The sequence below is a fragment of the Bos grunniens genome, chromosome 14 (assembly GCF_055505025.1).
Source record: "Bos grunniens cultivar Pamir isolate PY7600 chromosome 14, Bosgru_T2T1.0, whole genome shotgun sequence".
NCBI classification, from domain to species: Eukaryota; Metazoa; Chordata; class Mammalia; order Artiodactyla; family Bovidae; genus Bos; species Bos grunniens.
In genome coordinates this window covers 17,990,051-18,016,519 of record NC_141178.1, presented here as the reverse complement: position 1 = coordinate 18,016,519, position 26,469 = coordinate 17,990,051, and the positions used below count along the sequence as shown (strand labels likewise).

Genomic DNA, 26,469 nt, shown 5'->3' with positions numbered 1-26,469 from the left:
ATGAGTACTTTGTGATTAAAATAGCTTTTTTTTAAAAGTCAGGAAGATGTATAATGTGACTTTTAAAATTCTGCTTCTACAAGTAGTGCTTTGGAGCTGCAAGTACCTTACAGTTTTTCTGCCGGTGGTTTCGTAACCCTGCATGCATTCTAGCATCACAGAGAGCTTTTAGACATACTGATGCCTGGGTCCCACCTTCAGAGAGTCAGATTTAATTGATACAGGCTGAGTGCATTCAGTTCAGTTCAGTCGCTAAGTCGTGTCCAACTCTTTCCAACCCTGTGGGCTGCAGCACAGCAGGATTCCCTGTCCATCACCAGACCGGGTGAGAGTCACTCTCTAAAATCAGGAGTTTGGCTTAAAATTGAGGTTCTCATCCTGCCTGAGCATTATTATTTTTGGCCACATCGTGTGGCATGTGGTATCTCAGTTCCCTGACAAGGGAGCTAATCCATGTCCCCTGCATTGGAAGGTGGATTTTTAACCACTGGATCACCAGGGAAGTCCCTGGAGCCACATTTTAGAACCTATATTTCAATAAGATTCCTGGGTGATTTGCTGCAAAGCACCACTACAAGTTGGTGGTTCTCAAGCTTCAGTGAGTCACCTGAACAGCTTGTTAGAATAGAGACTTGAGGGCTCCTCCTAAAGATCAAGATTCAGTAGGTCTGGGATGGGGCCCAAGGATTTGCATATCTAACAAGCTTGCTCCCAGGTGATGCTCCTGCTGGCCTGGGGACCACACCTTGAGTTAGTGTCATTATAGTGAACTGATGGTTTCTTAGCCATTATGCAGGCACTTTTCTGACCTCCTCTGCCCCAGGGCCTTTTTGTATGCCACTTAACTCATCAGCTGAGTTTCCTTGTTAGTCCATGTGACTGAGTCACTCAGTCACCAGGTTACTACAAATCTTAGAGACGTGGTGTAGTGAGCACACTTGGCTTTCTGAGTGCCATCATCACACATGTTATCATTGGTGTTTTCTAGTTGGGTAACTCATTTTGATCTCATTCTGTTTCTCCTTGGCAGAAAACAGTGTAAGCAATAGAACTTGATTCTATTTTCTTTATTTTTCCTATTTTAAAAGTTAAAATATCTTTTATACAAAGTAAAATTCACCTTTTTGTTCTGAAATTTTTGACAGATATATACATTGTGTATCTACCATCTCAATCATGATATGGAACAGCTCCTTTACCCACCCCCAGTTCTACTGTGCCCTTTTGAAAGTATTTTTTTTTTTTCTATCAAAAGAAAAGATTTTTTTTCTTTCGGGCTACTTTTCTAGCTTTCTCCCAAGCTAGAAAGCTCAAAAATACTAACTTGGGCCATCCTTTAATTTTACGTATAATACACTTAAATTATTTTTTTATATTTAGAAAGCTTTTTATAGTGGTAAAAGCACATGGATCACAGCCTTGTCTAACTCAAAGAAACTATGAGCCATGCTGTGTAGGGCCCCCCAAACGGATGGGTCATGGTGGAGAGTTCTGATAAAACGTGCTCCACTGCAGAAGGGAATGGCAAACCACTTCAGCATTCTTGTCTTGAGAACCCCATGATCAATATAAAAAGACAAAAAGATATGACACTGAAAGATGAATTCCCCAGGTTTGGAGGTGCCCAGATATGTTACTGGAGAAGAGTGGAGAAATAGTTCCAGAAGGAGTGAAGAGGCTGAGTCAAAGTGGAAACAATGCCCAGTTGTGGATGTGTCTGGTGGTGAAAGTAAAGTCCGATGCTGTAAAGAGCAATATTGCATAGAAACCTGGCATGTTAGGTTCGTGAATCAAGGCAAATTGGAAGTGGTCAAACAGGAGATGGCAAGAGTGAATATTGACGTTTTAGGAATTAGTGAACTAAAATGGATGGGAATGGGCAAATTTAATTCAGATGACCTTTATATCTACTACTATGGGCAAGAATCCCTTAGAAGAAATGGAGTAGCTCTCATAGTCAACAAAAGATTCCACAATGCAGTACTTGGGTGCAATATCAAAACGACAGAATGATCTCTGTTCATTTCCAAGGCAAACCATTCAGTAATCACAGTAATCCAACTCTATGCCCCAACAACTAATGCCAGAGAAGCTGAAGTTGAAAGGTTCTATAAAGACCTACAAGACTTTCTAGAACTAACACCAAAAAAACCACACAAAAAGATGTCCTTTTCATCATAGGGAACTGGAATACAAAAATAGGAAGTCAAGAGATGCCTGGAGTAACAGGCAAGTTTGACCTTGAAATACAAAAAGAAGCAGGGCAAAGGCTAACAGATTTACCAAGAGAACACACTGGTGATAGCAAACACCCTCCTCCAGCCACAAAAGAAACAACTCTACACATGGACATCACCAGATGGTCAATACCAAAATCAGACTGATTATATTCTTTGCAGCCTTAGATGTAGAAGCTCTATATAGTCAGCAAAAACAAGACTGGGAGCTGACTGTGACTCAGATCATGAACTCCTTATTGCCAAATTCAGACTTAAATTGAAGAACGTAGGGAAAACCAGTGGGCCATTAGGTATGATCTAAATCAGATCCCTTACGATTGTACTGTAGAAGTGACAAATAGATTCAAGGGTTTAGATCGCATAGACAGAGTGCCTGAAGAATTGTGTACAGAGGTTCTTAACATTGTGCAGGAGACTGTGACCAAAACCATCCCCAAGAAAAAGAAATGCAAAAAGGCAAAATGGTTGTCTGAGGAGGCCTTACAAAGAGCTGAGAAAAGAGAAGTGGAAGGCAAAGGAGAAAAGGAAAGATATACCCATTTAAATGCAGAGTTCCAAAGAATAGCAAGGAGAGATGAGAAAGACTTCCTAAGTGAAATAGAGATGCAAAGAAATAGAGGAAAACAATAGAATGGGAAAGACTAGAGATCTCCTTAAGAAAATTAGAGACACCAAGGGAACATCCAGACACAACTGAGCGACTGATCTGATCTGATCTGAAGGGAACATTTCATGTGAAGATAGGCACAGTAAAGACAGAAACAATGTGGACCTAACAGAAGCAGAAGATATTAAGAAGAGGTGGCAAGAATGCACAGAAGAACTACACAAAAAAGATCTTCATGACACCAGATGGTGTGATCACTCACCTAGAGCCAGGCATCCTGGAATGTGAAGTCAAGTGGGCCTTAGGAAGCAACACTACGAACAATGTTAGTGGAGGTGATGGAATTCCAGTTGAACTATTTCAAATCCTAAAAGAGGATGCTGTGAAAGGGCTGCACTCAATATGCCAGCAAGTTTGAAAAACTCATCAGTGGCCACAGAACTGGAAAAGGTCAGTTTTCATTCCAATCCCAAAGAAAGGCAATTCCAAAGAATGCTCAAACTACCGCACAGTTGCACTCATCTCACACACTAGCAAAGTAATACTTAAAATTCTCTAAGCCAGGCTTCAAGAGTACATGAACCGAGAACTTCCGGATATTAAAGCTGGATTTAGAAAAGGCAGAGGAACCAGAGATCAAATTGCCAATATCCGTTGGATCATCAAAAAAGCAAGAGAGTTCCAGGAAAACATCTACTTCTGCTTTGTTGACTATGTGAAAACCTTTGACTGTGTGGATCACAACAAACTGTGGAAAATTCTTAAAAAGATGGGAACACCAGACCACCTTACCTGCCTCCTGAGAAATCTGTATGCAAGTCAAGAAACAACAATTAGAACCAGACATGGAACAACAGACTGCTTCCAAATTGGGAAAGGAGTACATCGAGGCTGTATATTGTCACCCTGCTTATTTGACTTACATGCAGAGTACATCATGTGAAATGCCAGGCTGGATGAAGCACAAGCTGGAATCAAGATTGCCGGGAGAAATATCAGTAACCTCAGATATGCAGATGATACCACTCTAATGGCAGTAAGCAAAGAGGAACTAAAGAGCCTCTTGATAAAAGTGAAAGAGGAGACTGAAAAAGCTGGCTTAAAACTCAACATTCAAAAAACGAAGATCATGGCATCTGGTCCCATGGGGAAACAATGGAGACAGTGACAGACTTTATTTTTGGGCTCTAAAATCACTTTAGATGGTGACTGCAGCCATGAAATTAAAAGATGCTTGCTCCTTGGAAGAAAAGCTGTGACAAACCTAGACAAACCTAGACAGTGTATTAATAAGCAGAGTATAATGGCAAAACTTTGCTAAAAAAAATCCATCTAGTCAAAGCTATGGTTTTTCCAGTAGTCATGTATGGATGTGAGAGTTGGACCATAAAGAAAGCTGAGCACTGAAGAATTTATCCTTTTGAACTGTGGTGTTGGAGAAGACTCTTGAGGGTCCTTTGGACTACAAGGAGATCCAACCAGTCCATCCTAAAGGAGATCAGCCCTGGGTGTTCATTGGTAGGACTGATGTTGAAGCCGAAACTCCAATACTTTGGCCACCTGATGCGAAGAGCTGACTCATTTGAAAAGACCCTGATGCTGAGAATGATTGAAGGCAGGAGGAGAAGGGGACAACAGAGGATGAGATGGTTGGATGGTATCACTGACTCAAGGGACATGAGTTTGATAAGCTCTGAGAATTGATGAAGGACAGGGAACCCTAGCATACTGCAGTCCATGGGGTCACAAAGAGTCGGACAGAATTGAAGGACTGAACAACAATAACAAAAAGCATATGAAAAAATTTATCATCTTAACCATTTTCAAGTGTACATTGCAGTAGTAATATAAGTATATTTGCATTGTTGTGTAACAGATCTTCAGAACTATTTTACCTTGCAAATTTGAAACTATATAACCATTCACCAACCCCTCTTGCATCCCCATTCTACTTTGTCTCTATGAATTTGACCACTTTTGTATGATACACTTTTAATAAGCCCCGTCTCCTGTGGTGCCACTTATTTACAGAGTGTTGCTTAATGTCATGCTGTGTTCCAAATTACTAAAACAGATGTGAGCCCTGATACCTAGGACATTATATGCAAAACATCAGTCTCAGTTCAGTTGATCAGTCGTGTCTGACTCTTTGCAACCCCATGGACTCCAGTATGCCAGGCTTCCCTGTCCATCACCAACTCCCAGGGCTTACTCAAACTCATGTCCATAGAGTTGGTGATGCCATCCAGCCATCTCATCTGTCATCCCCTTCTCCTGCCACCTTCAATCTTTCCCAGCATCAGGGTCTTTTCCAATGAGTCCATTCTTCGCATCAGGTAGCCAAAGTATTGGGAGTTTCAGCTTCAGCATCAGTCCTTCCAATGAATATTCAGGACTGATTTCCTTTAGGATGGACTGGTTGGATCTCCTTGAAGTCCAAGGGACTATCAAGAGTCTTATCCAACCCCACAGTTAAAAAGCATCAATTCTTCAGTACTCAGCTTTCTTTATAGTCCAACTCTCAAATATCCGCACATGACGACTGGAAAAACCATAGTTTTGACTAGACAGACCTTTGGTGGCAAAGTAATGTTTCTGCTTTTTAATATGCTGTCTAGGTTGGTCACAGCTTTTCTTCCAAGGAGCAAACGTCTTTTAATTTCATGGCTGCAGTCACTATCTTCAGTGATTTTGGAGCCCCCAAAATAAAGTCTCTCACTATTTCCCCATCTCTTTGCCATGAAGGGATAGTGACCGGATGCCATGATCTTCGTTTTTTGAATGTTGAGTTTTAAGCCAGCTTTTTCACTCTTCCTCTTTCACTTTCATCAAGAGGCTCTTTAGTTCCTCTTCACGTCCTGCCATAAGGGTGGTGTCATCTGCATATCTGAGGTTACTGATATTTCTCCCGGCAGTCTTGATTCCAGCTTGTGCTTTGTCCAGCCCAGCATTTTGCATGATGTATTCTGCACATAAGTAATTAATTTTGTTTATAGAATTCTTAAAAAATTATTAGTAGCTGTTAGCTAGAATGCATATAAGATTTTATTGTTTGTTCTGGATAGTAAAGCATCACAAATATATTTCTTGCTGTCCAGCAGCATATATTACATTCTTTTGAAGCTGGCATATAGGAAGTGGTTTTTTTTTTTTTTTTTTTGGTTTGTTTTTCAAATTATAAAAATAGTAAAACTTGGGATTCACCTGGTGGTCCAGTGGCTAAGACTCCACACTCCCAGTGCAGGGGACACAGGTTTGGTCCCTTGTCATGGAGCTAGATCCCACATGCTGCAGATAAGACTTTGCATGTTGCAACTAAAGATCCTGCATACTGCAATGAGGATCAAGAATCCTGCATGCCACAATTAAGACCCAGTGTGGTCAAATAAATACATATTAAATAAATAAGTAAAAGCATTATATTAAAAATAATAAAACTGTAAATTTGGAAACTTAGAGAAGTTTTGAAAGAAAGAGACAAGTCACTCTGATCTCATCTACTTCTAGACAACTGTTAACTTATTTTCTCTTAGGCTTTTTGTGAATTTTTAATTTTAATACATTTATATTTTTGGATTCTGGTAATGTAACATCTTCATTAGTATTTTTCCAGGTGTTGTAATTTTGATAATCCTTACTTTAAAATATTGTATAATATTACATTTATATATATATATAAATATACATATATGCAAGTATATAATTGTTTCTTTCTCCTCCCTGGACATTTAGGTGTTTCTGCTTTTTTGATTCATGTGTGTAGCATCTCATGTTCTAGATTTAAATAATTAACTTTTACTGAAAAAAACATTTAAGAATGGGAATGATACCCATAAAAATAAAATGTCCAAAAATGGAAGGAAATAGTCTAAGACAGAGCCTCTTATGGACCAGTGGTTTCCACAAGTCTTTTCCCACCCCGCTACCTGCATTCCCCACTTCATAACACGTACATTCGCTCACACACACACACACAAACACTCATATACACACATGTACACATACATACAGCACTAAATTCTTCCTCCAGGAAAGAGTCTTCTTTCGCAATAGTGGGGGACCTTTGGCCTTTTAAAATGCTCTAAATAGGTCTAGAGATTTCAGCCTGATGGCTGCTTTAAAGTTGGAGTTTGAGAAGAGGAATAAGAATATTTAATAGTTAAGAATTAAAAATAAAAATATTTTTATTCTCCTTCTTAAACATAGCATAGTAGGTGAGGGAAGAAACCCTCTAGTGATCAGAGTAAATTTGAGGTATCTATGGAGAATGTGCTTTATTCTCTGTCCATTTTTCCCCACTTGGCCCATTCTTCACTTTGTTCATCATCTTACTACTTTTTAGAAAGAAGAATCCAGTTTACTACAACTTCCTAAATCTCCCAAGAAATCACCTAGAGTAAAGACAGCAGTTTATAAACCTTGGAAGAGTGAGTCTTTGAATCCAGTTTCTTCTAAGGATGATGTGATTGAGAAAGGGTAGGTGCAGCTTTCTGTGTCCCAGTGCTTTTCTGCAATGGTAAGATGTTTGAAAAATTTAAAGATTAAATAGAAATTGAAAATGAATACTTTTCTTTTTTTACATGGGTTCTTATATTTCAGGGATAGATATTAGAGTTATACTCCCATGCATACTCTAAATTAAGAGCAGAACTCGAGACTAGTAATATTTCTCAAATTTGAGAACTCAAAATACTAATAATATTCTGCTTATTTAATGTAGTATACTTTAAAAATTCATTTAGAGTTGCCCATCTGTTTGCCCTTTTCATTGTTCTTTATTTAAAATGGAATTCTTTTCCTTCAGCCTGAAAAAATACCCTTTGGTATTAACTTTGGTGTGGGGTCTGCTGGTGGATAGTTCTTTGTTTAGTGATTTATTAGCTCACATTTACTCTTTTTTACTGAGATAAAATTTACCTATTGTAAAATTCACCATTTTAATCACGATCAGGTATAAAATTCAGTGGTTTTTAGTTATGTTTACATGGTTATAAAACTATCATCACTATGTAATTCCGAAACAACTCATCACCCGAAAAAGCAGCTCCGTGTCTCTAGCAGCCACTCCTCATTCTCCCCTCCCCCAATGCCGGGCAATCACTCGTCTGCGTAGGCTCTGTGCCTCTCTTTTCCAAGGCCAGAGAGAGAGGGGCTCAGATACCAAGGTGGTGAGGCTTCCTTGGCGGCGAAATAGGACAGTTCTTCCTGAGTCAGAATGGAAGGAAATAAGGATGGGTATGAAAGTGAAAGTGACGTCACTCAGTCGCGTCCAACTCTTCGCAGCCTCATGGACTGTAGCCTACCAGGCTTCTCCATCCATAGGATTTTCCAGGCCGGAGTACTGGAGTGGGTTGCCATTTCCTTCTCCAGAGGATCTTCCCAACTCAGGGATTGAACCCAGGTCTCCCACATTGTAGGCAGACGCTTTTACCATCTGATCTACCAGGGAAGTCAAGGATGGGTATTGGTGGATATATTTGTTGATAGATAAATTTGAAATGCTTTCAGCTGCAAATAACAGAAAAGTTGATCAACAGTGGCTTAGAAAAATTTGATTTTTTTTTTCCCGCAGAACGAGAAATCTGAGTGTAAGCAACTGCCAGTGTCCATTCACCAGATCAGGAGTATCAAGGCTTAAAACTTTGTAATGCTCTTGGCCATTCCTTTGCAGTCAGTAGAGTCACAGTTCCTGACATCAGGCTTTCAAATCATAAAGAAGGAAGGGGGCAGTATCTATTAATTCTCTCCCTGTAGTCGGGAAAGCAGGCTTTCATAGAAGCTCCCCAGCAGACTTAACTTTTTATCTCATTAGTCACAGCTGGGTTACACAACCATTTGTCCCTCCCTGGTGTCTTTTTAAGGGAATATTTAGCTTTTTTAGTATTTCATGGTGCTGGTGATAGAATCATGTTGCTGGACATGGGTGTTGAGTTAGCTGGTCGATTAATAGTGTCTGCTACATGAGGGAGGGGAAACTGAAGCATATTGTACCTACATTTTGTCTGAGAAGAAACTGCAGAGTAACCTGCTGGTGGGTTAGAGTTGAGGGAGATTGATGAGTTGGAAGAAGCATGTTTTATGGAACTGGAAAGTGAGGTTTGGAATGATTGCATTGGCCTGTGGGAGAGGGAACTGGATGAGAAAATGTAAAAAGATAAGGTCCAAAGTCATTAGGTCTAACTCCAGAGTCTTCTGTTATCTCATCTCAAGCTACCACATATAAACCCTTATGAGAGCCACCTGTTAGGAGGATTAAATATATTCATATGAATTATTTCTGGCACAGCGTTTGGCATGTAGTTTAGCTTTTAGTGTCCTCTTGCCCTAAGAAAATTAGTCAACTTTCTGCATTTTAAACAAGACTTTCTCTGCTTACCTTCATATATTGCTCACTATTCTCCCCATCTGAAGAATCCCTTTACACATAGAGAGAATGTATCTTCCACCAATTATTCAGGAAAAAAATCTCATTTCTTTTATTACTAACATAGCTCCAAAGGACTTCTCATTATTACACACCCATAGTTTTATTATCCATCCCAGACATTTGGCATTTGTGATACATTCACAAATCCATTCAACCAGCATTTATCTTATTGAGAGTCATCTTTCTGTATGACTACTTCATTTTCTCAACTTCCTCTTGAGGGCTGGACTTGATGCTTATATATATATATGTATATATATATATATATTTTTTTTTTTTAACTAGTTCTCACAGTGCTTAGAAGCAGTCCTAAGATTTAGTACATGTATACCAAAGGTGCTTAAAATATTTGTTGATTAATTAGTTCTCATCCCTATAATAGGTCAAGGCACATGTCAGAAAGCAGCAAAGTTATTCGTTTAACATCTTTTACTGACATTTCTGAATGTCTGAAGCCCCAGCTGGATAGAAGATATACCTATACAGAAGAACCTTTGGTAAGTAATTGGAGGACTAATTTGACTCTTCATTTTACCTAATCAATGTCCCCTGACTTTAGAAAATTTTTATTTATTTACCATAATAATTTTTTCTTTATTGAACAAAAATTTATTTTTTACTTCCAAAAGGATTTTTATAAAGTTTCTTTTTAAAAATTTATTTATTAATAATTTATTTATTATTAATTAATAATTTTATTTATTTTAATTGGAGGATAATTACTTTACAGTATTGCATTGATTTCTTCCAAACATCACATTCTTATACAAAAACTTCCTATTTCCTTTTGTAACACCATGTTCCTATATACTCCATTGATTACTGTTTTCACAAACAGCCACGTTCTCGTTTTGGTATGATCACACCTCAGACACAAAATAAGACCCTCTAGGATATTTCATGTTATGTTTTAGAAGCTTAGAATTTTTATAAAGCTCAGTATTTCCAGACTATAGTTACCTTGATAATGTGGATTTAACACACCAGTTCTAAATGAAAATTTTACATTCTCTAACAGTTACACTTTAGGGAGAAAACTTGGTAGTCCTAATATTGTCTGAACACTTAGATATAATTTTATACTATTTATTTTATTCTAAGCAAACAAGTCTCTTTTTCTTCTATTTAGTATTTTTCTTACCCAAATAATGACTTTTTAGTTTTGGAATGCCAGTGGTTAAACATCATAAAAACATTAAATTTTTACCTCACAGTTTGTAATGTAGGGGAATAAAGGGAGATTATAAAGCAAGAGCAGGAACCTGACTTAAACCCTAAATCACCCATGCCACAGCTGTCTTATTACAGGGAAGTGCGAGTTTCGCACAACAAATAGCAAAGAGCTCATGTGGATACTGGATACCCTTTCTTATTTTAGAGCTACTCTTGTGCTTGGAGAAATAGCCAGTTTTCTATGTTTCAAAAACGGTGTTAGGCTTGCCAGCATTGTTGGCAGAGAAGCCCATAAATAGCAAAGTTTTATGAGAATTTATACTGCCTTTCCACTTGAAGGCCATGACCTTATGGGGTGAGACTGTCCAGAGAGGGACCTCATAAGGACAGTTAATGAGTAGCACTGAGAGGCCTTGAAGATATTTCTTTTTATAACTCTCTTAGCAGCAACTCAAGGCTAAAATAACAGTAAACATGTAGGAAAGAGGCCACCAACGGAGATTTGGAAGACTCCTAAAATGGTATCACTGTGCCTGAAATATGAAAATAGTTGAGGTTGGGAAGTCAGTTTAACATTAAGTTTGAAATCAGATTGGTTTATAATAGAATGAACTCTGCAGCTAGAGTTGGCTCCGTAAACAAATTTTGTGTGACAGTCAGATGCAACATACTGCATTAATTACATATATGGTACAAAAATAAAATAAAACAGTCCCGTGGGGAAATGACAGCCTGGCAGATTTTGTGAAACTCTGTTGTTGTACAATGTCATAAAAAAACTACAATGTTTCTGGGTGAATAATTCACTTCTGTTTGGTTATCTAGATTAAAACCATGGGTGATGGTGCCTTGGGAGGATTTGACATGGAGAGTTTGTTGCAATCTTTGTATGTAGAAAATAGAGCTGGATTCTTCTTTACTAAATTCTGCGAGAACTCAGGGAACAAGGTAGAAGATAGTTATTTTAAATCTGATTTTCTACTTTTATTTAAAATGAGAGATTGAAATAGTTTAATGCTCAAGTAATTATATTTCATTTTAAAATTCCCATTTCTTCTTGTAAAAAATTTCATGCTAAATTATCTAGTAAAAATGTAAATATCTTAGCTATAATTCTCTTTGGTTTACTATCCTACTAAAATTACAAAGAAAAGTACAGATAGATAAGGATTGACCTGCATTATTAACAATTGATTTCTTTCATGTAACTTTATTTCAATGTAATATATATTAACTTTAGAGCTAATTTCTATCAGTCCCTTAATTTTTATTTTTAATAACTCTAGCAATTACAATTGCAATGAATAGTGACAAACTTATTTCAAGGCTTTTTGTTTTGTTTGTTTCTTAGTCATCACAACAGCCTTTATTTTGTTCAGATAAGTATTTCATTAGCTCAGTTATTAGAGTAGCTTTTACTTCTGATATGATATACATTTGCCATGTATATCAAGATGCCTTCAGATTTTAGTTTCATGTCGTAGATATGTGATTACTCTGTATTTACTAGAACGCTTAACTTTTTAAATGACCAATTATGTGAGAAACATATATGCAAAAATATAATTTAGTGACAGTACTCATATTTTGTGTGTTGCCTGTTTGTGATAGAAGATAAAACCATCTTAAACTGAACCTGATTTATAGTAACAGCAAAGAGCTAAACAATTACTTGTATTTGAAATTAGGGCTTTGTAGAGTTTTAATAATGATGGTAATAATTTATGTACCTTCTCCATCTGCAGTTGTGGAAGAACTGTGTGTACTTTTGGTTTGACCTACAAGCTTATCATCAGCTTTTCTACCAAGAAACCCTTCACCCTTTTAAAGTATGCAAGCAAGCTCAAGTAAGTAGTAAATAATGTTGGTTCAATGTGACATTCTCAGAACACAGAAATGAAAAGTTTCGTCCAGCCTCAAATAAGAGAAATCTAGGAGTGAGGGCGAAAAGGCAGTGGTTAAATTGTTTCCATTGAATTACTTTATTTAAATATCAGCAGAATATTGTTTTATAGTCTGATTTGTAGACTCTCAGTTTTATCTATCAATATTTTATTTGGTTTGCCTTATTTTCTCTTTGCTGCCGATTAATTGTTCTTCCAGTAAAGAACATGTTATCTTTTTTTTCTCAAGTATGTCTTTTTGCTTTGGTTGTGAGTGACTTAAAAGAGAACCCTGAGGGGGACTTGTAATGAATTACTGAAGTGATTGGGAGCAGCGGCGTTAACCAAAGCTACTCTGTGAGCTTCCTGCAGCAATCAGCTGTTGGAGACACTTAGGCTGTTGGCGTGCGTGTCTAATGAGGGGGAAAGGATGTCGACTGACTCCTTGTGTCGTCACGGCCCTGTGTCATCACCTGGGCCTCTGTGCTACACACCATATAAGACAGATACTCAGAGCTGGAGAAAAGAGCATCTTTAGACCTCTTGAAAGCAAAATAGAGGATGAAGAACAGGATTCTCTGCAGAGAGAGAGAAACAATAGCCACTTTTTGAGGCGAAAAGGAAAGGGAATAAAATTATGACCTAAGCTAACTTGTCTTTTCAGTTTTTATTCTTAGGCTCTCCCGATCCTTTATGGAGAGAGGTCATCAAGCCTAGAAAACTGCTAATCTCTTCTATGTCCCTTTTCCACTTAAGTGATTCTTGTAATTCTGAAATAACCTCATTATAGAGGAACTTTCTCTAAACACTGCTGAGGAGATTAGCTTCATCACATTGTTCCTTCTCTTATCATAATCCTGTTCAGAACATCAGAGAGCACTGCTAGGCATTGGTTGTTAGCCACCGCCCTGACTTTGGTATTAGTAACTATGTTTTATGAATCAGCTGACGGAGCTTTGTTCTTTTGTACCACAAGAATAAGGGCTTCAGTTCCTACACGGCCCAGATCTGGCCCCATGACATCATGAAGTTATATCTCTAATTTGCCAGCACCATTTTCTGAGACCACACAGTTGGGTCTTCTGCTTGTTAATCCTTCACCTGTAACTCTCTACTTATCCTTCTTCCCCTAACCTATTGCCCTGACAGTTAAAGTGCCACCTGTTATTTTTATTATGTTTTCACTACTACAAAACTTGCTCTTCCAAAAGTCTTCAGCTGCTCAAGTAAGGAGGTTTTTCTGTTGCTGTTGTAATCACAGTATTTCCATATACTTGTAGAAGTGGGAGTTCTGTTTGAGTTTGGTAGATGTTAATTCTTTGTAATGGCATTCAACCAGCTATAAATGATTGTGAAACAAGATACACTCAAATTTTGGTTATTCTGAGATGGATTACTCTGTTTGGGGATTATCAAGGCCCATAAACTTTTTATCCTTCTCTAGCTTCTCTTTTGAGGAATCAAAACAGAGTGGGCGGAGGGGAGTGTTGGAGACATTGGTTTTAGTTTAATTGGGAGGAATAAAAGGAGCAAATCATGTGATCTTTTTGACTTGCTTGCTTTTTGCATCTGTGGCTATTTTATTTTTCTGTTAGTGGAGCAGCTGTCTAAATTGGCTTAGGTTTTAATTATCCAAGATTTCTGTGTCTCCAGATGTAAGAATTGCTTCTAATACCATAACCCTATATAGATTTGTTTCACAATATGAAACACCTTTTGTTTCTTTAGATTCAAAAATAGAAATGCTGTATAACTTCCTTCAGGGGTACATTTACAATACAGATCTCTGGATTGATCATGCCAGTGGCAGAACAGTTGGCACTGCGTTAAAGTTGCTGTGAATTTGGTTTTTGTACATCTGAAAAACTGTATAGTAAGAGACCAAGAGTTGATTATAAAAGACTTACATGCTTTTCTGTTTGCTGATCAGCAAATTACTTACCTTGAAATTTTATTACCTCAAGAAGTATTGGAGAAATATCTGCAGGCAAACTAGATGGGAGGTCAGTGACAGTGACTTAGCATGACGAGCTATGGTCCAAGAGTTTGAACTACAGTCTTGGGTACATCCTGAAGGTTTCTTTGCAGCACAGCTTCAAGACAGCATAGTTCAGTTAGAAACCGAATGAAATGGTCTTGGCAAGAGGGATTGGAATCACCACCAGGATTCAGAGATACAGTCTTTGATCCCAGCAACAACTTGCCAGGGGACCATCTGTCACTGCCAAGGTTAGGAGCCACCAGTAGTCCTACAGCTTTCTTTAATGTCGCATACTTGCTTCAGTAAGGCTTCCCTTGGGGCTCTGCAGTAAAGAATCCACCTGCAACGCAGGAGACTCAGGTTCAATCCCTGGGTCCGGAAGATACCCTGGAGAAGGAAATGGCAACCCATTCCAGTATTCTTGCCTGGGAAATCCCGTGGACAGAGCAGCCTGGCAGGCTACAATCCATGGGGTCGCAAATGAGTCAGACATGACTTGTAAGTGACTAAACAACCACAACTTGCTTCATGACAGAGCACTACGACAGAATAGAGTGGGTCTCAGTTCCACTGTCTTTTGTAACTTCTTCCATGTTTGTAGAACTCTTTAAAAGAAACTGTGTCCTAACAAAAACTACACGTTTAAAAATTACCACTTTCCATAGCATATACATTGAGATTTAAAAAACTTTAGTAAACTTGTATGGTGCAGAAATATTATAAATGTTTACACATACACACACACAAACATGTTCAAAATTAAAAGTCAATGGGAAGGATGAAGAGAGAAAAAACAGTAAAAATAAAAGCATAGGAGAAAAGTTATTTGGAAATTGTAGGAACTAATGAGTAAAGAGAGTAGATAAGAATGAAATGGATGTGAGGAATAAGAGGATTGCTAGGTAAATCCACAGCACTTTTACCACACAGTACTGTTTAATATAAAGATATTCTTGCAGCAATGTGAGATTTTTGTCTTGAATTGAACATCAGGGTAACACATTTTTTATTGAAGTATAGTTTATTTATGATATTTCAGGTATATAGCAAAGTGATCAGAATATTATATATTAATTTGTCTTATACCCACCAAGTAGTCTTGAGTATATTTTTGATTACAGCCAATGCTGTGTAGATTTATTCACGCACAGATATCTTGCTTACTCTTGGTTTTTGCATCACATTCCTTCATTTGGGTTTGATTTCTGAACAATAGCTTTTAGTAGGTTTTTCGTTAGGATTTCCTAGTGGTAAAATATCTCTCAGGTTTTGTTTGTCTGAAAATGTCTGTTCTCTCGTTGATCATTTAGTTGAATATAGAATTCTAGGTGGGAAGTTTTCTCTTAGCACTTTGCAGATATTATTCTGTGTTATGGTTTTTCTATTGCTATTATTGAAGAGTTTGCTGTTGCTCCTCTCAGGGAGGATTTTTTAATCATTGCTTTTATAATCTTCCCCTTGACCTTGGGGTTCTATATGTTACCTCAATATATTTACTACAATTATCTTTCTTGGGTCTAAGTTGTTTCTAGAATCTGAGGAATCATATCTTTCATCAATTCTGGAAAATTCTCAGCCATTATTTCTCTCAGTCTTTCTAATTAGTTTTTCTGGATTCTCCGATCAATGTGTTCTCTGGATTCTTTGGTCAATTTTGGTGTTTTCCAGCCTATCTTATATCTCTCTTAGTCTCTCAAGTCTTTCCATCTTATAACATCTGTGTTATATGTTATAAACCGAACTAGATCAATTTTCTTTGATCTGTTGTCTGGTTCATGTATTATTTCTTCAGCAGATTTCAATTTGCTGTTTAACCCATCCATTGAGTTAAATCATTTAAGGAACTGCTTTTTTTTTTTATTAGACATTCTACTTGTATTTTTAAACCTTCCTGTTGTTTTATCTTTTTGTCTTTTTCTTCATGTTTTTATATCTCCTTTTATATCTCTAAGCATTTTAAACATGTTTCATAGTCTGTAGCTGTGTTATCTATTCCTGCATGAGAATATTAATATAACATTGTAGCTTAAATAGCACACATTTATTACCTCTCAGTTAATACAGGTAGGGAATCTGGACACAGCTTTGCTGGGTCCTCCACAAGGCTGTAAATCAGGATATTGACCAGCACCGGTTGCTCATCTGGGGCTCAACTGGAGAAAGGTCTGCTTCGGTACTCACATGGTTGGTAGCATTCAGTTCCTTGCAGGTCACCAGAATAAGAACTCAGTTTTTGCTGGCTGTTAGCTAGCAGCCACTTCAGCTCTCTGACATGTGGTCCTCTCCACATGGCAGATCACAGTGTGGCAGCTCATTTCTCAAAAAACAGCAAGGATGATAGTTTCTTAGTAAAACTGGTATTAAGTAACATACCAGCATGTAATGTAATCATGTACTCATAAGCACATAAATCTCATCACTGCTGCTTTATTCTGTGGGTTAGAAGCAAGCTATATGTTATGCCCACACTTCGGGGGAGAGAGTTATGAGAGGGAATGACACTGGGTGACACTGTGTTTGCAGGAGCCACCCTAGAGTCTGGCTGCTATGGTATCCAGTAATTCCACAATTTGTAATTCTTGGGAGAACTGATTCTTCTATTTATTATTTCTGCTGACATGGTGGATTCTTTCTTTGTGTGTATTGTAATTTTGACTTATGAGCTCTTATGGTGAGATTTTTGTCTGTGGCGCTTCTGCTAGGCACATTTTTAATGCCAATTTATCATCTTGGAGTTTCTTCATTTGACAAGTGTAATCTTGAAAACCAAACCCAAATGATGATAAACTCATGATAGTGAATCCTCAGGAGATATATATTTTTTTAATATATATATACACAGTATAAGCCAAGACAAGCAAGCTTCTTTTTGTTTCTTGGGCTTGGTAGGCGTATATAGGTACATCTTTTCCCACTCTTCATTTCACTTTGTGTGTACCCTTCAAGGACCATAGTGTGTCTATGGGGGTCAGTGTCACATTTTCACTTTGTGAGGGCCCAAGGCTTTGCCTCCTGTACCCTGTGGCTCTTACCACCCACATCCTTAACTCACCCTGTAGTTGTCTCATCATCAGCTCATGTTTAGCACCCTGGTTTTCAGTACACTCCTTAATTTTGACCCATGGTAATTTTCCTAACTACCCCAGCTATGCATTTAATAGGATATTAGTTATACTTTACCAATATTTCTAGGCAGTTTATAGAGAAAAAATTTTCAAGTAATCTAACCTGGCAACATACCAAAAAAGGTATGTTGTTTGAGTCTCTACAAGAGGTGGTCATGTATTTTCTAATTTAATACCCATAGTAAAAATGTGAAGTGAAAATGTTAGTTGCTCAGTCGTGTCCAACTCTTTGAGACCCCACAGACTATAGCCAGCCAGGCTCCTCTGTCCATGGAATTTTCCGGGCAAGAATACTGGAGTGGGTAGCCATTCGCTTCTCCCGGGGATCTTCCTAACCCAGGGAATGAAGCCGGGTCTCCTGCATTGCAGGCAGATTCTTTACCATCTGAGCCATCAGGGAATGCCTAGGATGTGAAGCATTTGTAACCTATTTTTATAGATAAAGAAGAATCTAGATCTCTGAAATATTACCCTTGCTAGTATTTCATAGCTGGGAACAAAATTAAGCTCAAACTTGAGGTGCAGAACCTACTTCATTGCTATACTTTGCCTTCCCCGCTCTACGTATAAAACCTCATGTCTATCTCAGAGGACTTGGTAAGGTCTGCATTAGATAATGTAGGTGAAAATATTTTGTAGTTTAATGCAGAGCACTCTGAAGTAAGTAGGTATTATTAGAGTCACGACTTAATGTTAACCTCAGATATGCAGATGACACCACCCTTATGGCAGAAAGTGAAGAACAACTAAAGAGCCTCTTGATGAAAGTGAAAGAGGAGAGTGAAAAAGTTGGCTTAAAACTCAACATTCAGAAAACGAAGATCATGGCATCTGGTCCCATCACTTCATGGGAAACAGATGGGGAAACAGTAGAAACAGTGGCTGACTTTATTTTGGGGGGCTCCAAAATCACTGCAGATGGTGATTGCAGCCAGGAAATTAAAAGACGCTTACTCCTTGGAAGTAAAGTTATGACCAACCTAGATAGCATATTCAAAAGCAGAGACATATTACTTTGCCAACAAAGGTTCATCTAGTCAAGGCTATGGTTTTTCCAGTGGTCATGTATGGATGTGAGAGTTGGACTATAAAGAAAGCTGAGCGCCGAAGAATAGATGCTTTTGAACTATGGTGTTGGAGAAGACTCTTGAGAGTCCCTTGGACTGCAAGGAGATCCAACCACTCCATCCTAAAGGAGATCAGCCCTGGGTGTTCATTGGAAGGACTGATGTTGAAGCCGAAACTGCAATATTTTGGCCACCTGATGCGGAAAGCTGACTCATTTGAAGAGACCCTGATGTTGGGAAAGATTGAAGGCAGGAGAAGGGGACAACAGAGGATGACATGGTTGGATGGCATCACCAACTCAATGGACATGAGTTTGGGTGGACTCCAGGAGTTGGTGACAGACAGGGAGGCCTGGCGTGCTGTAGTTCATGGGGTCGCAAAGAGTCGGACACAACTGAGCGACTGAACTGAACTGAACTTAAAGTTCTATCAATTACCTGGTTAATGGGGAAGGAAGACAGGAATTTGAAGAAACTGAAGCAAATAAGATGGAAGAACAGTAATTCCTAAACCAATAGCTATTCATTCAACTAAATACTATAGTTTATTCTGAGATTCAAAATATCGCTTAAAACATTTTTCATAGAACTACAACCTTGTAAACTATATTTTATAATATTGTTACTTAATTAATTAGCAGAGAGCCTGCTATGTGCCAAGTAATGTTCTGTGAATACAGATATGATTAGGACAAAGTTCTCAGCTTAAAGAGCTTACTCTGTAGTGGGGGAGAGAGATAATTACAAATGGAGGTACGTCAGCCAGGTTTAAAATAAAACGAGATAGTGGCATCTTAGGGGAGGGGAAAGTCACTCAGCTGTGTCCAACTCTTTGCAACCCCTCCTGGCATGTAGCCTGCCAGGCTCTGTCCATGGAATTCTCCAGGCAAGAATACTGGAGTGGGTAGCTATTTCCTTCTCCAGGGAATGGCATCTTAAGTGAAAATTACATAAGTTCCTTCTTTACCAGCAGATAAATGTTGGTTATCATTAAAAAAAAAAAAATCAACTTCTTTTCAGATACTTGAAGAAGGGAAGGAGCTATTTACTTTTTTTTTTTCATTTTTGAGTCAAAAACTTATCCTTTGGTCATATTCCTACCCTGTGAAGCAATACAAAATAAATCTGTTTTTTGGGTGACAACTTTTCAAACAAAAAACTTATACTGTCCAGTTTTATTTATATCGGTAACTTTAGACAAAATCTCATATCTTTTCATCATCTTTAATCATACTACATGAAATCTTGACATTTGCAAGTTCCATTCCTGGCATCACCACCCAGTAATCTGACAGCTTGGAAATATGTGGCCAAATGCTTGTAGTAAGTGATGATTGACTCTTGTGCTTCTGTGTCCCTACAAAGCAATCAGCTGGTTGGTCCCCGGGCAAATAAGTCCATCTGAGTAACTACCCCTACGTGCCCAGGGTCTATAAGGGTTGGCTCTTACATTTAGAGAAAGGAAACCAAAAAACTAAGTTAATGTCATCAGACCCATACTGTCTGTTGATATTTTTAGGAAGCCATAAGTTACAATATAATAATAATGCAGAATTCATTAATATACTCATTTAACAATTATTTACTGCTATCCTTCTCATCCTCTCTGGCCCCCAATCATTTATCTTTTCCATTGGGTCATCTCAGGCACAGTGTGGATCCAAATGAAGTTCATTCCAAGTTGTGCCCTACCTCAGGATTCTATAGGAATGTCCATGTATTTGACCCCTTTGTTCCTGCTCCGTTTTCTATTACTGTGGAAACAAGAAATAAATGTGAACTGCATAGCACTTAGACCAGCAATTACAGGCACATTTGCTCTAGCCTAAAAACATTCTAGATATTTCCACAAGCATTTATCAAACAGTTCTATACACAAGGCTCTGATCCATGCTGGGAGCACTTTGGAAACAAAGCCCATACAGGTGCTATCACCCAAATGCTGTCAAAGTTCAAGAATGTGCTCTTTTTTGCCTGTTTTTCCAGAGAGTCCTAGAAAGATTGAGAAAGATGAGACTGTAGCTTTTTCTCTATAAAATTTTCATTATCCTGACAATGTTTTCCAATGAAGCCTGAGCTAATTTTAGGTACCACAGATTCCTTTGAAAAAAATTTTATGGCATAAGAGAGGCAGTGTTGAAGATTTTTTTTTTTTTGATAATCAGCTTAGTTTTTCCTTTGCTTGCTGTCAGCCATTACCTTAATTGTTTAGCTCCTCTCTTTGCCTGGCATTTGCAGGACTTAAAGACTTCAGGGTGGTCCTGACATTTTTATTAAAGTGCTATGAGCTAAGTGCTCCTTCTCTCGCCTCATGGTGTATTTTCAGGTGCACTAACAGAGATCATTATTTCTTCATACAGCGGCAGTATGAAGAATCAAGCTGTGTTTCTTGAAAGATGAATGGGCATGGGTGAGGGGGAAGGTTGGGGTGATGATTAAATGTGGAAAATCATGCACCTCTATAATGGTCCATGGTAAATTTCAGTGTCTTTATAATTAGGTTGTTTGTGAGTGTCAGGGCTGTTGTTATTCAGGCGGTGTTACATTATTTGTTTTTGTTACCAGAGAGATGGTGTCTCAAGTAGCAGCGGGGCTTGGACTCTTTGAGCACTATGAGTCACTGAGCACGGAATCCACAGGGTTCTCGTCTTGCTTCCCATCTTGCGGCACTTGCTAGCGGACTCAGGAAGCACACGTGTGGCAGCCAGCTTTCTGACTCACAGTTATTCATTCGTTCCACCTGTTCCTGATGTTGATGCCAGCTACCTGTGTTCAGTCCTAAGAGTCTGAATATTATAGGATTATGGACCAAAAAACATCCTCTTTCAATCCTTTTGTTTCCAGAAAAATCAACACCTGAACTTCTCTAAACCATAATTATCAGTGTACCTGACCTTCATTTATTTAATGTTAACTATCTGTCGGGTTCTATGGAAATCACTTTACATGGGTAATTTTATTTAGTTCTTGGACAGTTCTAAGAGGTAGATATTAGTGTTTGTCCATTTTACAGACTTGTTAGAGAAGCTGAGTAATTTCCTAAGGCAAGACTTTCCGTTTGGTGGTTAAGTGAACTTGGAATTAGAACCAAGGTTTGACTCCAGACTCTATACTAAGAAGTCTCTGTTTATTTATTGAACAAATCTATTGAAAGTGTGAACGTGAAAGTGTTGGTCGGTAAGTCATGTCCGACTCTTTGTGACCCCATGGACTGTAGCTTACCAGGCTCCTCTGTCCATGGAATTCTCCAGGCAAGAATACTGGAATGGGTTGCCGTTCCCTTCTGCAGGGATCAAACCTGAGTCTCCCACATTGCAGGCAGATTCTTTACCGCTAGTGGTTACCGTGTTTAACTTTTCACTTTGATATCTTAAAATGTTGTCAATATTGAATATCAGATTTCACCGTTAGCATTTTCCGCCACTGGACTATAAGTTCCAAGAAGACAGTCTGCTTTCTTCACCTTGTGTATTCAGAACTGAAGCTGCATCATCTAAGAGGTGCTGTAGTATTTTTGAAGGACTGAATGAAGTCATTGGCAGGCTTACATTCTTAGCAATATATTATTAGTATGAACCTAATTATAGATAATAATTGATTATTTATAAATGACTACCAGCCAGGTGTTTTTAATTTTTTTAAAAAAACTGTTGATAAAATAACTTAATGAGCCCCATGTACCATCACCCAGCTTCAACAGTGATCAAAATCCTGACTTTCCAGACATGCTATGTTTATAGTCTAAGATTGCTGTTAATAAGGAGCTTTTTACAAGCTTCACTGGAGCAACAGTGAAATCTCTGTGTCTCCTCCCTCCTCACTGAACTCAGAAACAAGGTTGCTTTCTGAAACTTACACTGTTAAATCAGTGTGTACTAATTCAGAAGGGATATGAGCAGTTGTCTAGAGACAGAATGGCTTCATAGGTCTTAACACTTGTAATGAATGTACCTGTACATCTAAAGGAGAAGAGTCCCAGGTAAGAACAGGCTTTGGTCAGCAGCAGCATCCAGAAAGGGAGGTGTCACGGACTAGTCCTTGACCTTGCACTTGAAGTGCTGTACTCAGCCAGCTGCTCCTGTGTGCACAGTGTCAGCCTGATAGCTCCGGAAAGAAAGAAATTCATAGAAGCATAGTTAACTTCACTTATTCTGACTCGAAGCAACCTGCTACACTTGAGCTTGCTTTCCAAGGTGCTGTGCTGGTGAATGTCAATATCCCACCTGTTTGGTGGTTGATTTTCTCACTGTAAAGTAATTCCTCAATATGCTGGTTTTAGTATCAGTTTTTTATACTTTGTTGGCATGGATTAGCTTCTCTGTGAGGCAGGATTTTTAGGCCAAAAATGTTAATAATATAATACTTTTCTCATTGAAGTATTCTCTGTTCACTTTTCAAGGAATTATTTTTATTAAAGGCTAAATAATTCCATTAGTTTAAAAAAAAAATATATATATTGCTTTTGTCTGTTAAAATGTTTTTTTAAATGAATTAAAAAATTATAGAAAATAAAATCCTTATTTGTTGCTTAGGTTTCCTAAATGCCTTAGTAATAATTCTTTTTGTGATTTTATTCCATCATATACTTAATCAGTTTTGCTTAAAATACCTTAAGCAATGGCCCAAATCAGTCTTAAGCCTAGTCTATTTTGTCCCTTGAGCTTGTGGTTTGTTTTTGGCTTTACTTAACATGTTGTTTTTCCTTTTGATTTTTCTTTCTGTCCAAAATGATTCAAGTTTGTTTTACACTTTTATCCTATTGGCATTTTCTTAGGTTCTCTTCTGCGTTGAATTCTACTTACTAGAGTCAGAGTACTTGCCAGAAATTCTGTTTGACTGTCATCACATTATCATTTTTGTGCAACTCCGTCTCATGTTGATCTCTGCGGTAGTTTGCCTCAGTATCAGGATGTTGCAATCTCTAGATCTCATCTTTAAGATTCCTAGTTGAAAAACCCCAATGTCCTTCACATAAAAACCCATTGGTGGAAAGCTCCATCTGTAATTTACTCCCTCTCGGCATAGCTCCTCAGTAATGTTTTTGAGTTTCTTGTGGGATATGAGAGGTCATTAAAAATCATCATTTTTTCCTCCTTTTACAGAAAAAAAATTTGGATTGCTTGAACTTGCTCGTTATTTTCTTTTTTCTGCCTCATATGAACTCAGATAATGATGTTCTATGCTGCTAGAGCTGTGAAGTTATGAAAACAGACTTTTCTTTTTGTTGAAGTAAATATTTTGTGATTTCTGAAAGTGTCCCATATCAAGGCATTTACATTCCTTTTATAAACCCCTCCAGGGACTCTTTGCCTTTAGCTTTTTGGAGCACAGTTTCATTTCATTTTTTTTATATGAATTCCAAGGATGGAATTATTGAGCTCAGTTGAGAAGATCCCACGTTACTTGCTGTTTGCCTTCAAGTACAGTAATACGGTTTTTTGTTGTTATTACAATGTAGTGGACATCTGTTCTGTTGTGTTCTGCGATTGTCTGTGAAGTGATCTTGGTCTCTTCAGGGTCCAGACACTACATCAAGATCCATTAGTACCAGTTTTATTTCTCATTATGTTTTAATGGTTCTTCTTTGTAGCTGCTCCTTGTACTTTCTCATGAGGACACATTAACAAGCTCTTCCCAACTAAACTCTTACCTATTCTGATTTACTAATCAGACTGAAGTTAAATTTAACATTTGAAGCTTAACTTTGCCATTTTCTAAATAAAGACTATTCAGAATGTAAACAATTTCAAAGAAAAACTTACTTGTCCTGCTCTTGTAGTTTGACTTTTAACTATGAAAAAGAACTTTACTGTAGCCTTATTTTTACAGATGGACACCAGTTAAACATTACTGAAGTAAACTGTGTTATAAATTGGCACATTCTGGCCTGAATTAGTATATTCTGGTATGTGGCTTTGCCTCCAGCATTTGAATTAGTTGGTGTCATTTGCTTTTTTCCAACTTTATTTCTCTTTCTTTAGTAATCCTGACAGGAAAAGAGAAATATCTTTGCCTTATAGTCAGTGGTATGATGATAAATGTTTAATAACCACCTCTCTGAGTGGCAGCGAAGCAGCCCTGATTTGTAGCATTTGCTGATCTCCAGGGTGTAAATACTGTCCCCGTGGATGATTTCAAGCTCCCACGAGGCATTACTGAGCCCAGAGTTGGGAGGAGAGGCCCAGCAGCCACCAGTATGTAGTATTCTCACCAGACAGAGTAGTGGTAAATAACCTCAAGAGAGTGGACAGTCCTAAGACAGTGAAATCATGAGGAAGTAATGGGTTTTGAGTATTTGTTATCTTTGTTTTTAATGTAATTTATATAGTTGTAAGTTTATACAATTTTTGATAGTGATTGAATTTAACAACCCCATTCAGTAAATACCTGAAAATTCATGAATTAGCTTTTGTGAGTTGGCTGCAGCACACAGTAGAGGAAGAGAGAATGACAGGGGAAAAGGATCACTCTGATCCTCTCAGCCTTATGTTTCTGTAATGTTATTCCTGGAGACCCTGACCCTTCACTGTCAAATAATTTCCTCTACCCGTTAGAGAATGCCTACGAACCGTCGCCTGCACCTACCAAAGAGTATTATCTTTGCTCTAGACTCTGCAGAGCCCGCACAATTTCTTTAGTATAAACTGGGGGAAAGGAAAATCTTCGTATATTTCAGTAGCTAAAGTTGTTTTCGTCTTTTGAGTATATCTAATAGTGCCATGGGTTTTATGGGCTATTTCTTCTTCCCAGGGGCTAGCGAGGTCTTTGATACCACCCTGTTAGTCCATCTGGCAGGACCCTAATGCTACCTCCCAGTAAGTCGAAGGAAATAGCAACAGCAGACAGCTTTACAGTTCCTCCACTCTCTCGGTGGGCAGTTGGACAATTACTATTAATAGAAGACAGTGAAAGATACATATCTTTGTGTAGCTTTACATGATTAGATTTCCTTCTTTTACCACTGCAGTGGAGTAATGGATCTAAGAAAAAAGGGCTTGCTAATGACACTGAATGCTGAAGCCTGAATGTTTTCTCCTAATTTTTGGAATACTTTAATAGGTTATTTTGAAAATCTACTTTTTAGATGTCCCTGGTTTTATTAACCTGATGGTATGTTCTGCTTGTTGTCCTGTAGTCAGGTGTTAAGATCTCACAGCATATAGGTTTTTACACATCTTGTATCTAGTGTACTGAGGGACTCATTTTACGTCATACAGTTCTGCAGTTGAAATTTTACATTTCTCTTTTTTCTTACTTCCAGCCCTGGCCTGGTGGTGACAGCAGAACATCATGCAATCAGTGTTACCAGGCAATCAGGGAAAGATACATATATATGATCATTAAAATAAATACATCAAGACGAATTATGTGAAACTGTTCCATTAACATAACTAACAGCTGAAATGTAACATAGCAAATCAACACATGTGCTACAACATTTGGTGTTAGTCTTGACTTTGCCTTTTAAGGCTACACAGAAATCGTTCTTATTTTCATTGGAACACAGATGAGTGTCAAGCTGCAGCTCATCAAATGGCCCCTACTTATGGAAAAGATGCTTTCCCAAAGACTGTGCTCACCTTTGGCACAGTGAGAGTACTTTGCTGGGTGCTTCTACAGCATGATAATTGGAATCTAACCCCAGAGCTGTCATCATTTAGTCTTTGGTACAAAAAGAAATCCAAATAGCACAGATAGTTTTGGAAGTTGTTTCATTTTTTTTTTTTAACACTGTAAAAAACAAGAATAAACTCAATAAACCCCAAATTCTCCTTCCTCAAGTATGTTCATCTAGACTTTATGATGCAGTAAGAAAGCATCAATATGTTCCAGGGTCCATGAGAATCAATAAAATATTGGAATACCAAGCCTGGAATGCATTGTGATATATTTAAAAGGAGATTGGGGTCTACTTTCATCCAAGAATATGCTCATAACACGCTTGATTTTGAAAACTATTAAGTGG

The 26,469-nt window shown here is 38.0% G+C and overlaps 1 protein-coding gene across 18 annotated transcripts in view; it reads left to right on the top strand.

The window, feature by feature from the left end:
* The window catches only part of RGS22 (regulator of G protein signaling 22), a 140,519-nt gene that overhangs the window by 56,330 nt on the left and 57,720 nt on the right, over window positions 1-26,469 (top strand). For 7 of the 18 annotated variants that reach the window (XR_015140533.1, XR_015140532.1, XM_086336108.1 and 4 more), the window contains 4 exons: window positions 7,190-7,323; window positions 9,657-9,771; window positions 11,273-11,395; window positions 12,193-12,294. Coding sequence is in view for 15 of the 18 variants with exons in the window: in XM_086336108.1 (XP_086192234.1) it covers window positions 7,190-7,323; window positions 9,657-9,771; window positions 11,273-11,395; window positions 12,193-12,294 (474 nt within the window). In the remaining 3 variants the exon portion in view is untranslated. Of the gene's footprint in view, window positions 1-7,189; window positions 7,324-8,036; window positions 8,194-8,733; window positions 8,944-9,656; window positions 9,772-11,272; window positions 11,396-12,192; window positions 12,295-25,764; window positions 26,372-26,469 lie in introns of those variants that run through there. The other 11 variants (XR_015140534.1, XM_086336110.1, XM_086336119.1 and 8 more) reach the window with 8 other exon arrangements.